The sequence below is a fragment of the Henckelia pumila genome, chromosome 1 (genome assembly GCF_033568475.1).
Source record: "Henckelia pumila isolate YLH828 chromosome 1, ASM3356847v2, whole genome shotgun sequence".
Classification (NCBI taxonomy): Eukaryota; Viridiplantae; Streptophyta; class Magnoliopsida; order Lamiales; family Gesneriaceae; genus Henckelia; species Henckelia pumila.
The window spans coordinates 175,096,845-175,117,499 of NC_133120.1; the positions used below are offsets into that span (position 1 = coordinate 175,096,845).

The 20,655-nt window shown below is 38.8% G+C and overlaps 1 protein-coding gene across 2 annotated transcripts; it reads right to left on the reverse strand.

Moving 5' to 3' along the window:
* Window positions 1-9,179: 9,179 nt before the first annotated feature.
* Window positions 9,180-12,287, reverse strand: LOC140874913 (trifunctional UDP-glucose 4,6-dehydratase/UDP-4-keto-6-deoxy-D-glucose 3,5-epimerase/UDP-4-keto-L-rhamnose-reductase RHM3). Of its 2 annotated transcripts, none has more exons than XM_073278399.1 (3): window positions 12,156-12,287; window positions 9,936-11,480; window positions 9,180-9,822 (listed from the first exon to the last, which is right to left on the reverse strand). In XM_073278399.1, the coding sequence occupies exons 2-3, from the start codon at window positions 11,478-11,480 to the stop codon at window positions 9,358-9,360; spliced, it is 2,010 nt and encodes a 669-aa protein (XP_073134500.1). In that variant the 5' UTR covers window positions 12,156-12,287; the 3' UTR covers window positions 9,180-9,357. The 2 variants fall into 2 exon arrangements, with proteins under 2 accessions (XP_073134500.1, XP_073134501.1); XM_073278400.1 differs by lacking the exon at window positions 12,156-12,287 and adding an exon at window positions 11,625-11,647.
* Between the last annotated feature and the right edge of the window lie 8,368 nt (window positions 12,288-20,655).

The following is a 20,655-nucleotide window of genomic DNA, read 5'->3' on the forward strand; positions in this document are numbered from 1 at the left end:
CTGAACCCATTAACAACGGCGGATTGAACGACTGAAACCTCTTCAGCAAGGTTTTCATAGGCGTCGCTTTAGCATCCATCTCAACCGTTTCAGTACTAGCTTTCTCAGCTGTAGGAATAACTGGTGGTGTGTTTCTGTTTATCACTCGACGAGGACCCATCTGATAATCAAAGGTTAGGACACAAGATATCTCAATCGCTACAATCGGTGCCCTTACAACCGCTTGGAATACTGGATACCAGTCGATAACAGAAACAGATATAACTCAAGTAGATCATGCTTTATTATTTAAATCACATAACCACGTAATTCAAATAATTCTCAAACAATAAAGCATGCTCGCATGGAATTAAGTACACATTTAAATAATTCAAACACATGCGAGGAGCCAATACACGCAGACTCGATCTACCCCGCTTACTCTAGTTCAACCAAGAATCTTAAATCTCTGATACCACTTAATGTGAGACCTCGGTTCTAAACAACTAATCTTGGGATTAAACAAAAATAAGCATACAAGATCCAAGACTTGAAAGTAAAGCAACAAACCCAAATAATTTTTTTTTTTTAAAAGGCCTCGCTCGAGCGGCAAGGCACGCTCGCTCGAGCGAGAAAGTTTCTGTCCGACAATCAATAAAAAGCTCGCTCGAGCGGAAAGGCATCCTCGCTTGAGCGAGCAACGCTCTGGCTCGCACACAAAAGAACGCTCGCTCGAGCGAGCACCAACTGCCGCTCGAGCGAGACCAGTTCTGTGTCAAAAATAAACCAGCATTTTTTCAAATTTACAAAATGAAACCAATCCATTTTTCATCAAGTATTCATGCCCAAAACAACATTCAAACATACATGGTTCATAATACATATGACAACCACCTGCAATCCACAATACTAGCATATTTGATACGACAAAACAACGAGTTCGAAACTAAACATGCTATGAAACATAAACTAGATTGGCATGCTGATTCGACTTCTAAACCGAGTCCCACTTCTACTTCTTGCCCTCGAAGCTAACCATGCCTCTTTTGACTTGTTCCTGCCCCACCTGTTGCGAAGTACACATACAAAACAAAGCAACGGCCGGATAAACCGGTGAGAATGATATTCCCAGTAAAAACAACATAACAAGTAATACAACAATACACATGCTTTCAAGACATCAATGAAATCAATAACAACATAATGAAATGCATGTCTTTAAAACGGGATATCAAATCTGATAAACGAGGGATTACTGCTGTGCTTTTGGGATCCCGAGGATGAGATCATGTGACGACTCACTGACTCTCCCAATCGAGGTGGTGCCACATATCTCACTCCTCTAGAGTTTGAGCAACCATAATGAGTATGATAGCACTAGGCGATACGACTATGACCTAGGCCACTCAATCATAGTTCCCAAACGTCCAAACAAAAAGGGCGGTTCTGCCCGCTAAAATCAACGTAGGCTCAAGATGAATGCATAACAGAAACATAAAACATAAGCCACATAGTCAAAAGCAAAATCAATCAACAAGACACAAGTTCCTCATGCTAGAACAAGTGTAGATGCAATATGTGATTTGAAAGGGAAACTCGAGAACCAACTGTCCCGAGTATGCTATCCCGCTACGATGACTGCTTTTACCTTTCGATGCAGTAGATCCAACTCCGAATAAGCTACAACAAAAGATTGTATCAAAGACTATACCAACTAAACAACAACTACGGTTCAAGGTAATTCTCTTTACCGTTCTTCATCCAATCTCTTGACGATCAAAAGCTGTTAACACCAGGCTTGACAACTCCAAACGAATGTGTTCAGATACAAAAATTGATCAACAACGACGATCAATACACAAGCCCAAAACAACAACTCCAACGGTTCAAAACTTCAAAAACTCAAACCGGCGGCACAACGGCTAAAACTGAACAAACCGAAAACGCAGACAGCAGTTCAATACCGGTATCAACTCATATCAATGCAAATATAACAACAAAAGCTCAAACCCAACCAATCTAAAAATCCACATTTCGAAAATGGCTTCCAAAAATCATAACAAATCCGAACGTCGCTCTAATTCAAAACCGACGGATAATAAATGATCAGAACTCTGACAAAAACAACATACTCGAATCTCAAACGATTCTAACAACATCCAAAAACTAAAATTTATCTGATCGTAGAAAAACTTACGATAGAACGAAGCTCTCGCAGCCGTGATCGCTAAACTGCCTTCAGAAATAATTTCCAACGGTCGGATCGAGCTCGGAATGAAATCACAAAGCTCAAAAGCTCAAAGGGGCATCTTCAATGGTGCTTCTCGGTTGGGGGGAGGAAGAAGAGTGAATGACCAAGTCAATACAAGTGTAGATAATATATAAAATTCGATATTTGTGTTTTAGTCCCTGAAATTTCCAAAATTTGCAAAATGGACCCTGATCAAAATCAAGTCGGCTCGTGAACTCTGTAATCTCCGATGAACTCAAATAAACTTATTTAAGATAAAAACGGGGCGTTACAGTACTCAAACTGAGAGTAGTACCCATCGCACGCTGAACACTTCCCCAGAATCTAGAAGTGAACCTGGGGTCTCGATCGCTGACAATGCTCACAGGTACTTCATGAAGTCGAACGATCTCTTGAACATACAACCGTGTCATGCGATCCACAGAGTACTCTCGACTATAGGCAATGAAATGCGCTGACTTGGTGAGTCGATCCACCACAACCCAGATAGCATCACAATTCCTCGAGGACATCGGCAAATGGGTCACAAAATCCATCGTGATAAACTCCCATTTCCACTCAGGAATAGGCAGACTGTGAAGCAAACCTCCAGATCGTCGGTGTTCTGCCTTGACTTGTTGACACACCAAACATCTCAAAACATACTGATACACGCTGCGTTTCATCCCCTTCCACCAAAACCGAGTACGTAGATCCTTGTACATCTTGTTGCTTCCCGGATGGATACTCAACTTGGTGTGATGTGCCTGAGACAAGATCTCCTCTCGCAACTCTTCATCCTGCGGAATCACAAGTCTACCAGACAAACACAAAAAACCATCTGACTGATAGTAAAATCCAGACGAGCTACCCTCGTTAGCTAGGCGAGCTAAACGTTGGATCTTTGAGTCAGACATCTGAGCATCTCGAATCCGCGAATACAAAGCTGGCTCAGATAATATCGCAAACATCTGGATACTCTGCATACCTTTCTTATGCTTGAAGGTATACCCTGAAGTACAACAGTCACTGATCGCACTAGACATCGAACAAGTCTGCAGTGAGGATAGTCGCACCTTGCGACTCAAAGCATCAGCGGTGAGATTAGCAGCTCCCGGATGGTACTTAATCTCGCAATCATAATCCTTAAGCAAGTCCATCCAACGTCTCTGCCTCATGTTCAACTCCGCCTGAGTGAACAAATACTTGAGACTCTTGTGGTCGTTGAAGATCTCAAATTTCTCGTCGTATAGATAATGACGCCAGATCTTCAATGCGAACACAATGGCTGCCAATTCCGAATCATGGACTGGATAGTTGTCCTCGTGAAGCTTCAGCTGTCTAGAAACGTATGCAATCACATGCCCATTCTGAGTCAGGACACAACCTAACCCCTGAAGAGAAGCATCAGTGTATACCACATACCCTCTAGATCCTGACGATAATGCCAACACCGGCGCAGAAGTCAACCGCCGTCAAAGCTCACAGAAATTCTCCTCACACTCGGAGGACCACTCGAAATCCACACCCTTACGGGTAAGCTGCGTCAACGATCGAGCTAGCTGAGAGAAGTTCAGAATGAAGTGTCGATAATATCCTGCTAGACCCAGAAAACTACGGATCTCAGCAACCGTCATTGGACGCGACCAATTTAGCACAGCCTTAATCTTGCTCGGATCAACAGAAATCCCCTCCCTGGATATGATATGGCCAAGAAAGACCACTCGATCCATCCAGAACTCACACTTTCTCAGTTTGGCGTACAACTGCTCGTCTCGAAGAGTTTGCAGTACCACTCGCAAGTGAGAAACATGCTCTTCCGCATTACGCAAATACATCAAGATGTCTTCAATGAAGACCACGACAAACTTGTCTAAATACTCCCTGAAGACACAGTTCATCAGATCCATAAATATAGCCGGCGCATTAGTCAATCCAAATGGCATCACTAGAAACTCATAATGCCCATAGCGAGTACGGAATGCAGTCTTTGATACGTCCTGATCTCGGACTCTCAACTGATGATACCAGATCTCAAGTCAATCTTGGAGTAAACCGAAGTACCCTGCAGCTGATCAAACAAGTCATCAATGCGAGGCAACGGATACTTGTTCTTCACAGTAACTCGATTCAGCTGCCGATAGTCAATGGACAACCGCATAGACCCATCTTTCTTCTTTACAAAAAGAACAGGAGCTCCCCAAGGAGATACACTAGGACGAATGTATCCCTTGTCCAAAAGATCCTGTAACTGATTCTTCAACTCACGCATCTCTGACGGAGCCAGACGATACGGTGCTCGAGAAATAGGCGAAGTACCCGGCATCAACTCTATGCCAAACTCGACTTCTTTAGCATGAGGAAAACCCGGAATCTCATCTGGAAATACATCTGGGAATTCATCCACAACAGGAATACTTTCTATCCCAATAATCTCAGCGAACAAATCAACTGTATAGATAAGGTAGCCTTCCCCGCAAGACTCTAGAGCTCGACAGGCTCTCAAAGCTGATACCAAAGGCATCAAGGGTGGCGCTCCCTCACCATAGAAAAACCAGCTATCACTCCCATCCGGATGAAAGTGTACTAATATCTGATAGCAGTCCACTGAAGCTCGGTAGGTAGTCAGTATGTCTATCCCCAGAATACAATCAAAGTCGTCCATCGCAAGGACCATGAGATTCGCTACTAGAATATTCCCTTCGAACTCTAAAGGGCAACCCATCACTAGACGCTTGGACAAAGCAGATTGACCTGTCGGAGTAGAAACAAAAACTACTACGTCTAGTGCAATGCATGGTAACTTATGCCTCTTAACAAAACGTGCAGAAATAAAGGAATGACATGCACCAGTGTCAATAAGTACGATAGCAGGTATACCATGAAGTAGAAATGTACCTGCGATGACCTTCTCATTCTCCTCCACAGCCTGATCATGCCTCAAGGCAAACACCTGACCAGAAGCCGCGGCCTCAAATGAGAACTCCCAGCAGGCTGTCCCTGCGACCTCTGCTGAACGGTGGCCTGAGAACCTGATCCTGAACCAGAACCGCCTCCACCAGATAGTGGACAATCCTTCCGGATATGACCAACCTCTCCACATCGGAAACAAGCTTCAGAAGCTCTACGGCACTTGTCGGACGGATGGTTCTTCCCGCAATGGTCGCACTTGTCCTTCTTCCCGAAGCGAACAACAACTCCAGAACCAAAGGAAGAAGTAGATCCTGACTTCTTGAAAGATTGGGCACGGGGACCGAAAGAACTAGCAGGCCTCGACTCAGAGAAAGACCTGTTCCGTCGAATGGTGTCCTCTGCCTGGTGACAACGGCTCACCAAACCCTCGTAGGACATGTCATCACCGACCGCCACATGGTCATGGATCTCAGGGTTAAGGCCCTGAAGAAACAGATTATACTTCATCTCAGAGCTGTCAGCAATCTCGGGGCAATAGGATAGATCAAAGAACTTCTGCTGATACTCGTCAATAGACATGGCTCCCTGTCGCAGACTCAGTAGCTCGCCCGCCTTTGACTGACGGAGTGCAGGAGGAAAATACAGCTTCTGAAAAGCTGTGCGAAACTCGGCCCAGGTGGCCACTCCTCTCGCCGTAACAAAGGGTGCAAAAGTAAACCTCCACCACCTACGAGCTCGCCCATCCAGAAGATAGCCAAGGGTCTCCATCTTCTGCTCCTCGGTGCAGTGAAAAGTCTGAAAAGTCGTCTCCATGCGGTCTAACCAGTTCTCCGCATCCTCCGAAGACTCACCTCCAACCAAGGGCTTAGGTGTCATCTGCAAGAATCGGCGCACGCTCAAAAGGTCCTCATCACAACGACGATGATGACGGTCCCGACGACGCTCACGATTGTCATCTCCCCATCGTCCACCTCCACTACCATGGCTACTCTGGTCGTCGTAGTTCGCCATCTACAAAAGTACCTCACGGTTACCTTATGCAGAATCTACATCCCAAGAATACTATGAATTCTCTGATACCATAAATGTAGTGACCCTTATTCGGATCACCTACTAAACAGAACTTAGGCATGCAATTAACTTAATTAAACAGAGATCACAATTCAACTGCGGAAACCATAACATTTATAAAATCCCAAGAAAAGGAATCTGTAAATATCCAAAATAATATACAACCAAATCGAATAGTTGTATAAACCCAAAACAACAGAATAAAAACCTAAACGAAGCTCCAGTTGATCAACCACTGCCTAGCCCCTCTTGGATCCACCCGCCTCGTCCAATCGCAAACCTGCCCCATAGAATAGGGTGTCCAGAAACACAGAGTACAAGACGTGAGCATAAAATTCTCAGCACGAGAGTATGAATATACATGCATGCAAAGTGAACTCCCTTTAAACTCGAGGTCAAGGATCAGATAACAGAGACAAACCGGGCCCTGGTATGTATCACACTGTGCCGTCGCTTCAGGAGGTGGCTACCATACCAAAATACCAGTGGATATGCCGGACCCAAATCGATGGAAGTCCAACCACTAACAAGATAGGGTAAAACCCTACTATAGACATCTCGAACGAGATAGCTCAATATGCAAATATATGCAGCATAAATCAATGACATATAAATCATGCAGTCACATAATACATGCATATTCAGTCATGATATCTCGAACAGTACTTTCGTACCTCAAATACTAGGCAAGTGCTATCAGCTCTAGGTCCACGCCTATAATCCGCGTTACACTGCCAAATGATACTACTATCATTATAGCGCTCTAAAAGCCTTAACTAAGCTAAAGCATACTCCTAAATATTTTTAGGAAGCAAAAGTTATACCTTCGTCCGTCGTTAGCCCTTTGCTGTCGAATGCCTCAAAACTAGGCCACAGCTTCGCTACAACGCCTAGACTGCTATGTCACATCCGGATTCCCAACGGGACGCCTAGAATTCCCTAGATCTGAGTTAGAAGGCTAAGGAATCGAGAGAGGAGAGAGGAATTGGAGCACTCAAATGTGAGCTCGGCACCCCCTATTTATAGACAGAGTTCGGACCCTTTGAACTGATTCGAAGCCTCCGAACACGTTCGGATCGTCCAAACTGGACTTCGGATCGTCCGAACCCAATATTACGTCATTGCTTACGTCAGCACAATGACGTCATCCATGACGACTGTCGACAGCACGTTCGGAGCGTCCGAACCACTCTTCGGACCGTCCGAACTCGAACTTTGGACCGTCCGAACTCACCAACGGAGCCTCCGAACCCGACAACCCTCTAACCAATATCGAGCGTATGTAATCCATTTCCGAACTCTGCTAATCCATCTGGGACTCCTTTAATCATGTTTTATTACATCTAAATATGATCGTATTATTAATTACTCGAAAATCATTAATTCTGAATACGAGTTACTACATAAACAGTCTTGGCTAAAGCATCTCGGCCAGCTACAGCTGCGTTACAGTCTAGAGCTTTCACTATTATGCCTAAGTTTGAATTGAAAGCGTGGCAAAGTGTGTCTAGCAAAAGATTAGCATCACATCTGATGAAAGAGAACAACAATTTATTCTGAAAGCCAATGAACCAACCTCATAAAAAAAAACAATAATACTACGTAACCAACACATAGATAAGCAACAAAGCAAAAAACAGGCAAGAGTACGAGTAACCAAAATATAATCAGAACTATCCAGGAACAAAAAGGCTGCCTACATAAAAAGATCAGCATCAATCTGCAAATGCATAACAGAATTCTGATCCTTCATGACTGATGAATCGTGCTCTTCATGACTGATGAATCACGCTTAATCCAAAATTTAAACTGACAGCAACTAGGAGGAATGAAAAATATCAGAAAATCAGCAGAATTCTGAGGAAGCCAACGCAAACCCACAATACAACAAGCAAAATCAATTACTTTTCCCTGACTCTCAAGAAATTATTTTATTATAAACAAGAAGAACAGACGGGGAGCGAGTTTCATTTGAAAAGATCGACAAAAGACAACCAAAAGCTTTGCATCAAATTTCAGTTCCAGCACCTAAACATGAAACAACAAATTTAATTTTGACAAATGAAATCGATTTAAACATCATACGGGGAGAGAGTTTCTGATTTTAAAAAAATAAAATCTTGACCTCGATTTACTCTTCGTTCTTCAATATAGCAGCGATCTTCTCAGTGGATGGCAGCGATCTTCGTTCTTCAATGTAGCCAGAGATTTCAGATGGATGGAAGCGGTTGAGAAGCTGGGAAAATAGCAGCGATATTGTCGATTGAAAGTAGGCCAATGCGAAAGCTCAAAAACAAGTAGGCCAATGCGAAAAATTGGGAGAAAATAGAGTCAAGAATTAGGGTTCAGACTTGAATACTTGAATCTCACGGGTTAAAAAGTGGGTTAATCCGACTCGGATCCGTTGCACGAACATGACCCGTAAAACAGTCTCATATAAGTGTTTGCCATAAGTAAAACTGATAATTTTGCCATAGAATAAGTCTCGTCTTTCCAAACTATTAATTTAAATTCAATCATCAGCAAGCTAGCATAAATATAACAAGTCAGTTTGATGTTTGGCTGGAGTCGCATATTCTCACGGCAATTAAAAAATAATTGTTCATATGACATCTAATACATTTTTAAAAAATGTGATTTTGCATGATCTATGTATGCATCAATCACAGCAAAAATATTAGTAAAGTGTTTTATAAGATCGATCATATTTAAATGTAAAAATCAAGAATTGAATATATTGTATTTGTAGGTCTTCGTGGATATAGTTGATTTTATTCATACTTAGAGTGAAAAACAATACTATCAACATAAAAAATAATATTATTTTTTTGGGTCAGATAAGTGATACGTCTCACAAATTTATATGTGACACGGTTTTATATGAGTTTTGGTGATTATATCTAATTTTTCGATGAAATCAATGATAGGATTACCAGAGTCCCGAGATCCAAAAAGAAGTTTAAATGCTATATTCATTCCCCAAATGTTAGTATGATAAAAGAAGCGCATGAACAGCATGTGCTTGCTTGGTATCTGAAGGCAGGATTTTGTAAACTAACACATTCCAAATAAACTTCTCATCTACCACAGAATATCTCATCTCCATCATTACAGCAACTGAATACAGAATCTTGTAAACAAAACAACTGAGATACTTGCATAAATTAAAGAGTTACTTGGTGGTGGGGGGTTTTTCTGTTCCGTTCAAAAACGTTCTTGATCAGCGACTCCTTGATCGATAGCAATTCTGGAAACTCACGTTTCAACTTGGAAGCATCCATCTCATTGTTACTTCGAGGAGCAACGATCACCCTGGCTTGCTCTTCGAGTGTGAAGTTGGTCCATGTGAAATTTGGATCCATATACTCCTTGTACATCTCCAAGATTTCGTTGTGGCTCACAACGCCAGGGTTAGTGAAGTTCCATATGCCTCTGAGGTTTCGCTTTGCCATTTCGATGGATATTGGCAGAAGCTCATCCAAGATTGTCATGCTGTTGGGAATGTTGACTACCTTACTGTACTGAGAAATCTTGGTGATGAAATTTCGCGGGTTGTTAAGGTCCGAAGAGATTGGCATTCTCACTCTAAGTGTGCAGACATTTTCATATTCTTTCAAGAGCTCTTCGACCTTAAGAAAACAAATTGACGACCGTGTGAATGAATTTGATTGTTAACTATGATACTGATGAGAAAAAAGGAAATTGATTCTGCAAGAAACTTTTAATAGAAGGAAGAAATTACCATGGCTTTGGTCTTTGAATAGAAAGAACCGGTAAAGTTCGGCTTGTCTTCCTCTTTGAACCCAATGCCAGACCCTTCAGGATGAGCAGCGTCATACTCAAATATACAGCCAGTGGCGAAATTCATCATCAGGAGTCCTTGCTCTCTGCATACATCTGCCAAAGTCAGTGTGCCGGCAACATTGGTACGAATTGTTTCGGTCTTGTGAGTTTCACACCAATCAACATTTGGCCTACCAGTTACACCAGCAGCATTAAAAACGTGTGTTGGCTTGAAAGCGAGAATGTCCGCCAAAAGCTGTGATCGATCCTGGAGACGCCCCTTTCCATATTCATATGGAATATTCTGTTTCTCACATATTTTTCCAAGCAAACCACCTATCCAACCAGTCTTACCATAGATCAGAAACTTGAATTCTGATTTTGGAGGTGACCAGATACCTTTACCATTACGAACCACAATGTTGGTACCCAAGAGATCAGACTTCTCAACTGCAACATGTCTTTCTGCTCCACCGGGCATCATAAGCATTCTAGGATGAGGAAGCAATGCTCCGGATACATCGCCCCACCAATCGGGATTGCTGGTATACCACTCCATGGTCTTTTTCAACCCGTTTTCCCACGTGGTCCTTTCAGACCAGCCCAAATTCTTCAACTTCTGATCATCTAGAAAGTACCTTTGATCATTGAACGGCCTGTTCTCCACAAATTGTATGCTCTTGTCAGGATCCATGCCAAATAAATTGCATACATCTTTGGCAACATCAATGACTCTCCTCTCCTTCTTTGTTCCGACGTTGTAAACATGACCAACTTCTCCCTTGTGAAGAACAACTTCAAATGCCTCCGCAACATCCTCGGAATATAGATAACTTCTTACGTTAGAACCATCACCATGGATTGGAAGAGGTTTCCCACTCATGGCTAAAAGGATGAACTTGGGTATTAACTTTTCAGGAAACTGATTTGGACCATAAACATTGTTCCCCCGGGTGGTAATGACAGGCAATCCATAAGATCTACCATAAGCCATGACAAGCATTTCAGCTCCGGCTTTTGTGGCAGAGTACGGGTTCGTGGGCAAAAGTTGAGAGGCCTCGTGATTCCCTACAAGCGCATCCTCTTCGGTCTCCCCATATACCTCATCTGTGCTTACATGGATAAACCTTTTAATCTGACCTGTAACTTTACAGGCCTCCAAAATAACATGGGTACCATAAATGTTGTTCTTAGTGAACTCAAAGCTGTTACCAAAAGAATTGTCAACATGGGTTTGGGCTGCAAAGTGCATGATAGTATCAATGTTCTCGGTGAGGAGAAGATAGTTAACAAGGTCAGCACTGCCAATGTCCCCCTTAACAAACTTGAAATTCGGAGAGCATTTAGAGGAAAGAAGGTTTTCGAGATTGGAGCAGTAATCGAGCTTGTCAAGCACAACTATCTTGTACTCGGGATAGTTCCTGACAAGCCTGTTTGCTACATGAGAAGCAATAAATCCAGCAGCCCCCGTAATAAGAATATTCTTTGGCTCGAAACTTGACATCTGCAACGAGAAAACAGTCAAATCCGTCAGCTAATGGGCAGATCAAACCAACCAACACATAAACAAAAAATCAACAACTAACTAAATCACATCAGCCGGAATCGTCCAACTTTACCAAATCATTCATAAAGATCAAAACTTTACCACATGATAAAAGTGGAACACAGATTTTCTTTCCCTTCAATCCATATTTTAATAAACGCCAGTTGCATTTAACTCCCTAGGATATTACACATGGAAAAAAAAAAAAACATCTTCAAGTCCCTAATCACAGAATTAAACCCAAAGATTCAGCATGAACAGACACACCAAGTAAAAAATATCATTCAAAATGGTAACTTTGACACCAATAATATATCAATCCAATCACTCATCAGTCAAATCAAAACAATAAACCAGCACCATACGCATTCAATGTGTCCATATATCAATAACTTAAGATCCAATCACATCATATAACCATAAATTTTTCAACTTAAACGAAACGTAATCATGTAAACATAAATACATGCACACAAATACAGATCTACGTGAAACGAAGCAATGACATTAACTAACGATAAGTAAAACACAGAATTAAACGGATCCCACATCATTAAAAAAATCCCAGATCATAAAAGCGAAATCCCGACTGAAATCAAGGGAGAACGAGGAGGGACCATCGAATTTACTCACTTTTTTTTTTTTTTTTTTTTGAGGATATCAGAGGCAGGTTAGAACGAGCAAGAAATCAGATAGAAACAGTGAAATTCTTTTGAAAAGAGAGAAAATGGATAGAAATCTGAGAGAAATGAGAGGAAATTATTCAGACTGATGCGAGAAGCAAGGAGAGTCGCGCAACATCGCTCCTATATATACACTCCAACGCCTGAATTCATGCAATTTTAATTTATTCTTTATTTTAGAATAAAGAATAAAAAGATTGCAACATTTTGTCACATAGCCAAAAGAAGTGAAGAAGTGAGAGTTGGGTTATGAAAAAAACCAAAAATTCAGGGGGAAAATGCTAATTGGATCGTATAAAGTTTTTCCTTTTTGTTTTTTTAATTTTTTTATTATGATATAAAGTGGTTTTTTTTTTTGATATAAAGTGGTATTATGTTAACACTTCGATATTAATAGTAAAAAAATAATTGATGTTATCTCATTCGACAAAAATAAGAAATAAGAATACGCTAAGATTAAATGTTAACGAATACATGACTAACAATCTATATATATCATCGGATTGGATCCTTTGCTGTGCAAGGAAAACAGCATCTCGTGTTGTGCAGCGAAACGACGTCGTTTCGCTGCAATCTTTATTTTTTTTTATTTTTTTCAATTGAGATATTCACGTAAACATCTCATCTAAATTTTTTTTTTTTAAAAAAAAAAGATTGCATCGAAACGACGTTTCCCTGCACAGCACGGTGTGCTGTTTTTTTTTGGACAGTAGAGGATCCGGATCCATATATCATCTTTATTCTTATCGGATCAGTCATTTCCGAGACGAAATTCTTGAAAAAATATTAATGTGCAATTAAACCATTATTTTTTGTTTAGTTATTTTGATGATGAAATATATTATCGATTATTTTCCTTCAGTATGCAGGGTAATTTGGGTGCCAAAAGTTTTTTTTTATATTTTTTTAAAAAATTAAGATGTTCGCCATTTTGTGATATGATATCATATTCATGTTCATATCTTTATTTAATAATTCAAAAAATATATCAAAATGATTAAAAAAATATTTATCGCGAGCATCTTTAAAAAAATTAAAAAGCTATCAGTGGCGCTCCGCCCAAATTATTCTGTGCACTAATGTGCCTAGTAACAAACTTTATATATATTAGCAACTGAGCGCATACGTTGTTTGTGAAATATAATATGTTTGTATTTTTTTTTTTTTGGAAAATTTTAATTTAATTACCATATTGTACAAAAATAAATATGATATAAGATTTAGTAAGATAATTCTTTATATAAAATATGAGAAATTAAGCATCTCTATAAAATTAAATTTGTTTAGGAGTTAATATATGAAAGGGTAGGTTTGAAATTAAGAAAAAAAGCTTCACCAAAAAATCAGTTACTATTCACCCATCTTGCTTTATTAATAGTATAGATTAGCAGTAACGCACATGCGCTGCATGTGTAACTCTATAAATGAAAATTGTACAATGTATTTGTTAGAAGAAAAAAATTAAATTAATGCATCAATTGGACATGAGATAATGGGGAAGATGACAAAATCGCTCCACCTAAAAACTGTTGTGGGAAGTTTGTAATTTTTTTTTAGATAAACTGCTATAAAAAGTTATTGGAGAGTATAGTCGGAACGATTTCAGCCTTTTTTTAAATTTTTTCTTTTTAATTTTTGGATTTTTGCATACCAAACGTACCAATTGGCTTGTATGTTGTCCTCATGCTTAATAAAATAGAGAAATATATATATATATATATATATATATATAATCAAAATTATTTTTGATTAGAGTTGTCAAAGTGAGTTGGGTCCGCTGAGTTGACCTGCCCCGCTCCATTATATATGTGAGTTAGGTTGAAAAATTTTCAACCCACCTAAATGGTGGCCTGCACCGCCCCGCCAAGTAGTGGTTGTGGTGGGTTGCGGGTCAACCCGTCAAATATAACTAAAAATTGGTGGGTTGATCCGCCCTGCATCGTCAAATAGACGTGTTGAGTTGATAATTTTTCAACTTGCCTAAATGGTGTACCGGCCCGGCCTAGCCTGCCCCCCCCCCCCCCCAACTGACGAGTTTTGGTGAGTTGGCCCGTCCCGTCGGTCCGTTTTAACAGCTCTATTTTTAACTACCTAATATTTATGGATTTATCTGAATCGTCAAAATAATCTTGACACAGTTACACATCATTTTATATCTTAATATTTGGATCCTTTTCTTCTTCGAGTAAATTTATTTTAATAACCACACGAATATATATAATTTCAAAGTAAATTAATTCATTGGTTTCTCAAGAAATTAATTTTTTTAATATACCTGTCATATGTAGGTGTATGATTTTTTTTTACTTGAAATGTCATTAAATTTCTAGGTTATCGATTTTTTTATATAACGATGGAACTCGCAGTCGTCATTTTTTATACGTAATGGGTAAAATTCGGGCTAATGTAGTAGTCTGTAAATCACGTTAGTCAAATAAATGGTATAGATAAACTATGTACGACAAGTTCGTTCGAAAAAATGTTAACAAATAAAATTGAAGTTCTAACTAATCAAACATTCACCTACTCTATTAACTCAAATAATTCTAGACACAATGATGTAAATTTTTTAGAATTGAAAAATATTCCTATATTAATAATATTATTAACTAAAGCAACTGAGACCCACGAAAAGCAAAACCCTACCATGATTAAATTTTATGATAAGACGCCGTTTGTATTAGTTACATTTTGTTTGTCTTACTAGAATTTCAAATGTAACTACCGGAATATTTTTTAATGTACAAAATTGGGAAATTACAATAAAATAAAAATTATTTTTTTATTTCACTTTGTTTACTAGCATATCATGACAACGTGATGCATGCGTTCCATAGAAAAATTAGATAATGACGTTGTTTTCTATTTAAAATGAAAGTTATTAATTTTTTAAATTGAAATGATATAATTGAAAATTAAACTTTAAGAAAAATTTAGTATATATAATTGGATGGTTAAATGTTGTTTTGAGAATGAAAATAATTTCATTATCATACAAAATTTAGTTACTTAAGGAGGTTTATTTTTAACAAATAAAATAGATATCTTACTATTTAATTAAAAATGTGTATCCTTAATAACTAATTCTTAATTAATTTGGTGAAGCTCATATAATAAAATTACAGTAATACGCATTATTTCCTTTTTACACAACAAAAATTTGATTCTTATAAGTAATTTTACATTATTATTTTAAATTTTAATATCTTCAATTTTATGTTTATCTATATTGCAAGAATTTTAGATAGTTCATTCTTTACTTTGTTCATATATACCGGCAACATCAAGTATTTATCGTCTTACAATATATATTATTTGTTTTCTCCTACCTCATGTAGGTTTTTTTCCCTACCTCTTGTGTGGTTTCTTCCCCCGCTTCAGAAGTTTAGTGATTTGAGTGGTCTAGTTCTACGATGTCTTACAAGCGATGGATCAGATGAAGTGATCAAACTGATGAATAAATTGAAACTCTCTAATTCGCATGTTCAAATGGAAAACCTAACCCTAGAAGTTGCGGATTTACATATTGGCGAACAATGCATGGATCACTAATTGGTGGCTAGAGTCTTTACTCCTAAGTTGATTAGCGGGGAGGCTTTCAAACAGCAAATGCCGAGAATCGTACAGGCTACTCTTTCAATTGAGATTGGTTCTCTATATGGGATAACATATTTACCCTAGATTTTACTACGGATTCTGATCGACGGCGGGTCCTTCTGGGGGGCCATGGAACTTCTTCCGTGATTTGGTGATCTTTGCGGAACCCCGAGGGTTTCAAAAGCCTCGCTTTATCAAGTTTGATACTATCTCATAGTGGGTACAGTGCTATAACTTACCCCTGATCTTCATGCAAAGGGATGTATTGCAGAAAGTGGGCAGACTCATTGGTGAGGTGGAAGACATTTGAAAGGAATATTTTATTCATTAAAATCATTTTATTTTGAAAAAGATTTTATTAAATATCTTTTATTTTTCTTGGACATGAAGTAATCTTTATTTGTGTAGATTTCATATGATCAAATAAAAGTAATCCTACGCCTACAAGGAAACATATTAAAGAATGATTCTTAGTCTATTTATTTGAGATAGGCGTTCACAAGAAAAAGAGACAGATAGAGAGAGACCGTGAGATTTTCCAAGAGCTTCATACACGTACATTGACAGAAGGATTGAAGATCTTTGAAAGCTCATAGGTCAAGGTTACTTGATGCTTGAAGAACACTTGAAGATCATTGATTGAAGAGTATTTCGACTATATAAGTTTTTGGCATCAAGATTTTTTACTCCTTAATCTATTTTATTTATTCTATCTTGAATAGAATTTTTAGGAGTTATTTTTATGGTTTATTTTCTCAATTGTTTTGAGAAATTGAATTTTACAATAATCACTAGTGTTAGGGTTTGTAAAACTCTTTGAAAGTTTTCTAGTGAAGTTTTGCCCTGAGGCGCTGCAAGAGTATACTCTTGCTTAAATCATATTGAGTCTATTTATTTGGTTGCTTGTTTATTTTATTTACGCTTTAATTATATTCCGCTGCAAATTACTCAAGGTATTATTGTAGGTGTTGTCAACACCTTGTAACAACACCTCAAACAGTTTATGTGCAACCCCTATTCTCTTACAAGTGGTATCAAAGTCATATTCTTGATACACTAAGAACTGATCTTGGTTTGTTTATTTTATTACAGGGAATAAGATGGACTCATCGTCTGTTGCGAACTCGTTCCTGAAACCTCCGGTCCTTGATGGCACGAATTACGCACTATGGAAGAATAGGATGCGATATACTATTAAGGCTATGGATGTTCGTGCTTGGCAAAGTATTCTGACTGGTTGGACTCCTCCAAAACGCTAGATGAAGATGGAGACTACATCATCAAGCAAGAAGAAACTTGGACTGCCGAGGAAACACAAAGTTCAAGCTACAATGCTAAAGCACTCAATGCAATTTTTGCAACTGTTGATATGAGGATGTATGGAATCATAGCTGATTGCACTGTTGCTAAGGATGCATGGGATGCTCTTCAAGAACACTGTGAAGGAACTGATAGCGTGAGAAGAACAAGATTGAGATTGTTAAACGCAAGATTTGAGAATATCAGGATGGATGAGAATGAATCTATTGCTGATTATGATAAGAAACTTAGGGAAATAGCTACAGAGGCACATGCTCTTGGAGGACCTATTGCTAGTGAAACTATGGTGAACAAGGTTCTTCGATCCTTGCCTAAAAGATTTAATGGGAAGATTTGGGCGCTTGAAGAAATTAAAGACACTTCAAAGATGAAGATGACTGAACTGATTAGCATCCTTCAAGTTTTTGAGATGAACAGTTCAGAACAAGAGAAGGATAAAGGAAAATCAATAGCCCTTCAAGCCTCGAAACCCTCATACGAGGAGTATGTTCAATTTCATAGAGAAGTTCATCAATCTGACTTGGAAGATGATTCGATATCTCTTATGACTAGGAAATTCAATGATTATCTGAAGAAGATGAAAGAGTCAAGAAAGACGGATCAAAAACTCAAGGCTCCAATGTTCTCTAACAAGCCTTTAAGGATTACTGGACCATAACAATTACCAAGGAAACCTGTTCATACTCCTAAGCCTCGACTGATGTTGGAAGGGAAGAAGAATTTTGTGTCAAAGAAGTTGGACACTGTTCAATGTCATGCTTGTCAAGGTTTTGGACACTATGCAAATGAGTATGCCAACACGCTTAGGAAAGGGATGAACACGTCCTTGAGTGATGGAGAGTCTGAAGAAGAAGAACAAGAAGATGAAGAAAGCCACACTGCCTTATCTGCCCTACTGAAGAGCAAGAAAAAGTTTCAAGTCAATCCTTTAGGTGTTTTCGCAGGTGTTGCCACACTTGGCTGCAACATCTCCCAAAGGTCAGTTTGTTTGAATTCCTCCATTACTGATAACATGTGTGATGATGATACAGGTGAAGAGACAATGTCCATGGAAGAAGCTCGAATGATGTTTGAAGAACTTCATACTGATTGGGTTGAAAGGAATAAGATGAATACTATTCTTTCAAAGGAAAATTCTGATCTAAAGGATGATGTGTCAAGACTGGAAGTCATGCTGAGTAAGAAAGACATGGAACTAAGCCAAGTGAAGAAAGAACTCGGAAAAGCAAATGCTACATTGGCCAAGTTTAATTCAAGCACTTCCAAGCTTGATCCTTTACTCATGATGGGAAGAGATGGTACGGCTGGTTTAGGGTTTTAAAATAGCATATTTGAGGTTGGTGAAAGTTCGAAAGGCCCTGTGTTTGTCAAGAAAAGTAGCAGTGCAAAAAGCTTAAGTAAAAAGGTCTCACCAAGTGATCCTCCAAAACCAAAGCCACAGCCTGCTGCCCCTTCAAAATCTAGAAGGAAACGTAAGTACATCTGTCATTACTGTCATAGACCAGGTCATATCAAACCATACTGTTTTAAGCTGCAGGAAGACTACATGTATAGATCTGCATCGAAGGTGTTGCCTAAGGTGTTGCCAACACCTCCCCACAACATCCCTAGAAACAGATCTTATGTAAGAAAGATTTGGGTACCAAAAGCTGATATTCAATATCATATGATTTATACTGCTTTGAGACCTAATGTTTCAAGTGCATGGTACTTTGATAGCAGTAGCTCTCGTCACATGACAGGTTCCAAAAAGTTTCTCACTGACTATGTTGAACAGAAAAGTGGAAAAGTAACCTATGGTGGAGGTTCAAAGGGAAACATTGTTGGAAAGGGAACTCTAGATGTTGCTGGTCTGCCCAAGCTTCGCAATGTGCTTCATGTTGAAAGATTAACCGCAAATCTAATAAGCATAAGCCAACTTTATGTTGATAATTTGCATGTGCAATTTAATAAGAAATTATGCAAAGTTTTTGATGATTCAAATTTGTGTGTCATGACAGGTACATGGTCATCGGATAACTGCTATCAACTCGGAGAAGAGATGGCTTGTAGGCACACAAAATTGAATGAGTTTGATCTATGGCATCAAAAATTGGGTCATGCAAACTTCAAGACTTTAAAGAACTTAAGTAAGTTAGATGCTGCCAGAGGTATGCCTAACTTAAAATCTGGTATTCTATTTGTGTGTGAAGCGTGTCAGAAAGGGAAGCAGACTAGGGTGTCACACGAGGTGTTGCCAACATCTGTGACAACACGCTGCCTTGAGCTTTTACATATGGACTTGATGAGTCCAATGGATGTTGAAAGCTTTGGAGGTAAGAAATATTCTTTTGTTTGTGTGGATGATTTCTCACGATATACTTGGGTAAATTTTTTGAGAGAAAAATCGGACACATTTGATGCCTTCAAGAAACTGCTCACTAAGATCACGAATTTACATAATCTGAAGGTAATCCGTAATCGCACTGATCATGGTAAGGAGTTCGAAAACTCTTCTTTTTCTAGTCTGTGTGATAAGAAAGGTATTTCTCATGAATTTTCTACTCCTAAAACTCCACAACAAAATGGAATTGTTGAAAGAAAAAATAGAACTTTGCAAGAGATGGCAAGAGTGATGTTAAGTTCGAAAAATATTTCAAAACGTTTTTGGGCTGAAGCCTTGAATACTGCATGTCATATTTCAAATAGAGTTTATTTGAGGAATGGTACTACTATGACATCCTACGAAATTCTCATGGGAAAGAGACCAAACCTTAAATATTTTCATGTTTTTGGATGTGTATGTCACGTTTTGAATGATAGGGATCATCTTGCTAAATTTGATGCAAAAAGTGATAAGTGTATGTTCTTGGGATATTCATCAAATATCCGAGCCTATAGGATGTATAACTTGAGAACAAGAACTATTTTTGAGTCAATTAATGTTGTTTTTGATGACTTTGCAGATCTAAAGAAGAAAACAGCTGAGGATGAAGTTAATGATCTGCTGGATAATTCTGAAAATTTAGATGCTGTCAAATGAGTATTGCCAACACTTTTGACAACACCTCCTACAGGAAATCAAGAATCCAAAGTTGAAAAGTCTACTGATGAGAATATTGATGAGAACAGTGAGGTAAATGAAGCTGGAAAGAATGTTCCAAGAAGAATTCAGAAGAATCACCCAACCTCACAGGTCATTGGAGATGTGCATGGAGAATTGCAAACTCGAAGGAAAGAGAAAGTGGATTATCGAAAGATGGCAGGTTTATTGTGCATGAGTTCTACGTATTCTCAGGTAAGATTCTCGTGTTTAGTGTCAAACATTGAACCCAAAAAGGTTGAAGAGGCCTTAAAAGATGAATTTTGGGTCAATGCTATGCATGAAGAGTTAGAACAATTTGTTAGGAATGATGTTTGGTACTTGGTACCATGTCCTGCTCATGGTAATGTCATAGGAACTAAATGAATTTTTAAAAATAAAACTGATGAGTCGGGAAACATCATTAGAAATAAAGCTAGGTTGGTAGCTCAAGGGTACACACAGGTTGAAG

Coding starts and splice junctions, on each gene's coding strand:
- LOC140874913 (XM_073278399.1), bottom strand. CDS start 11,480: ATGTCAAGTTTCGAGCCAAAGAATATTCTTATTACGGGGGCTGCTGGA. Junction 9,823..9,935: donor ATTCAAAGACCAAAGCCATG/GTAATTTCTTCC, acceptor TGTTTTCTTAAG/GTCGAAGAGCTCTTGAAAGA.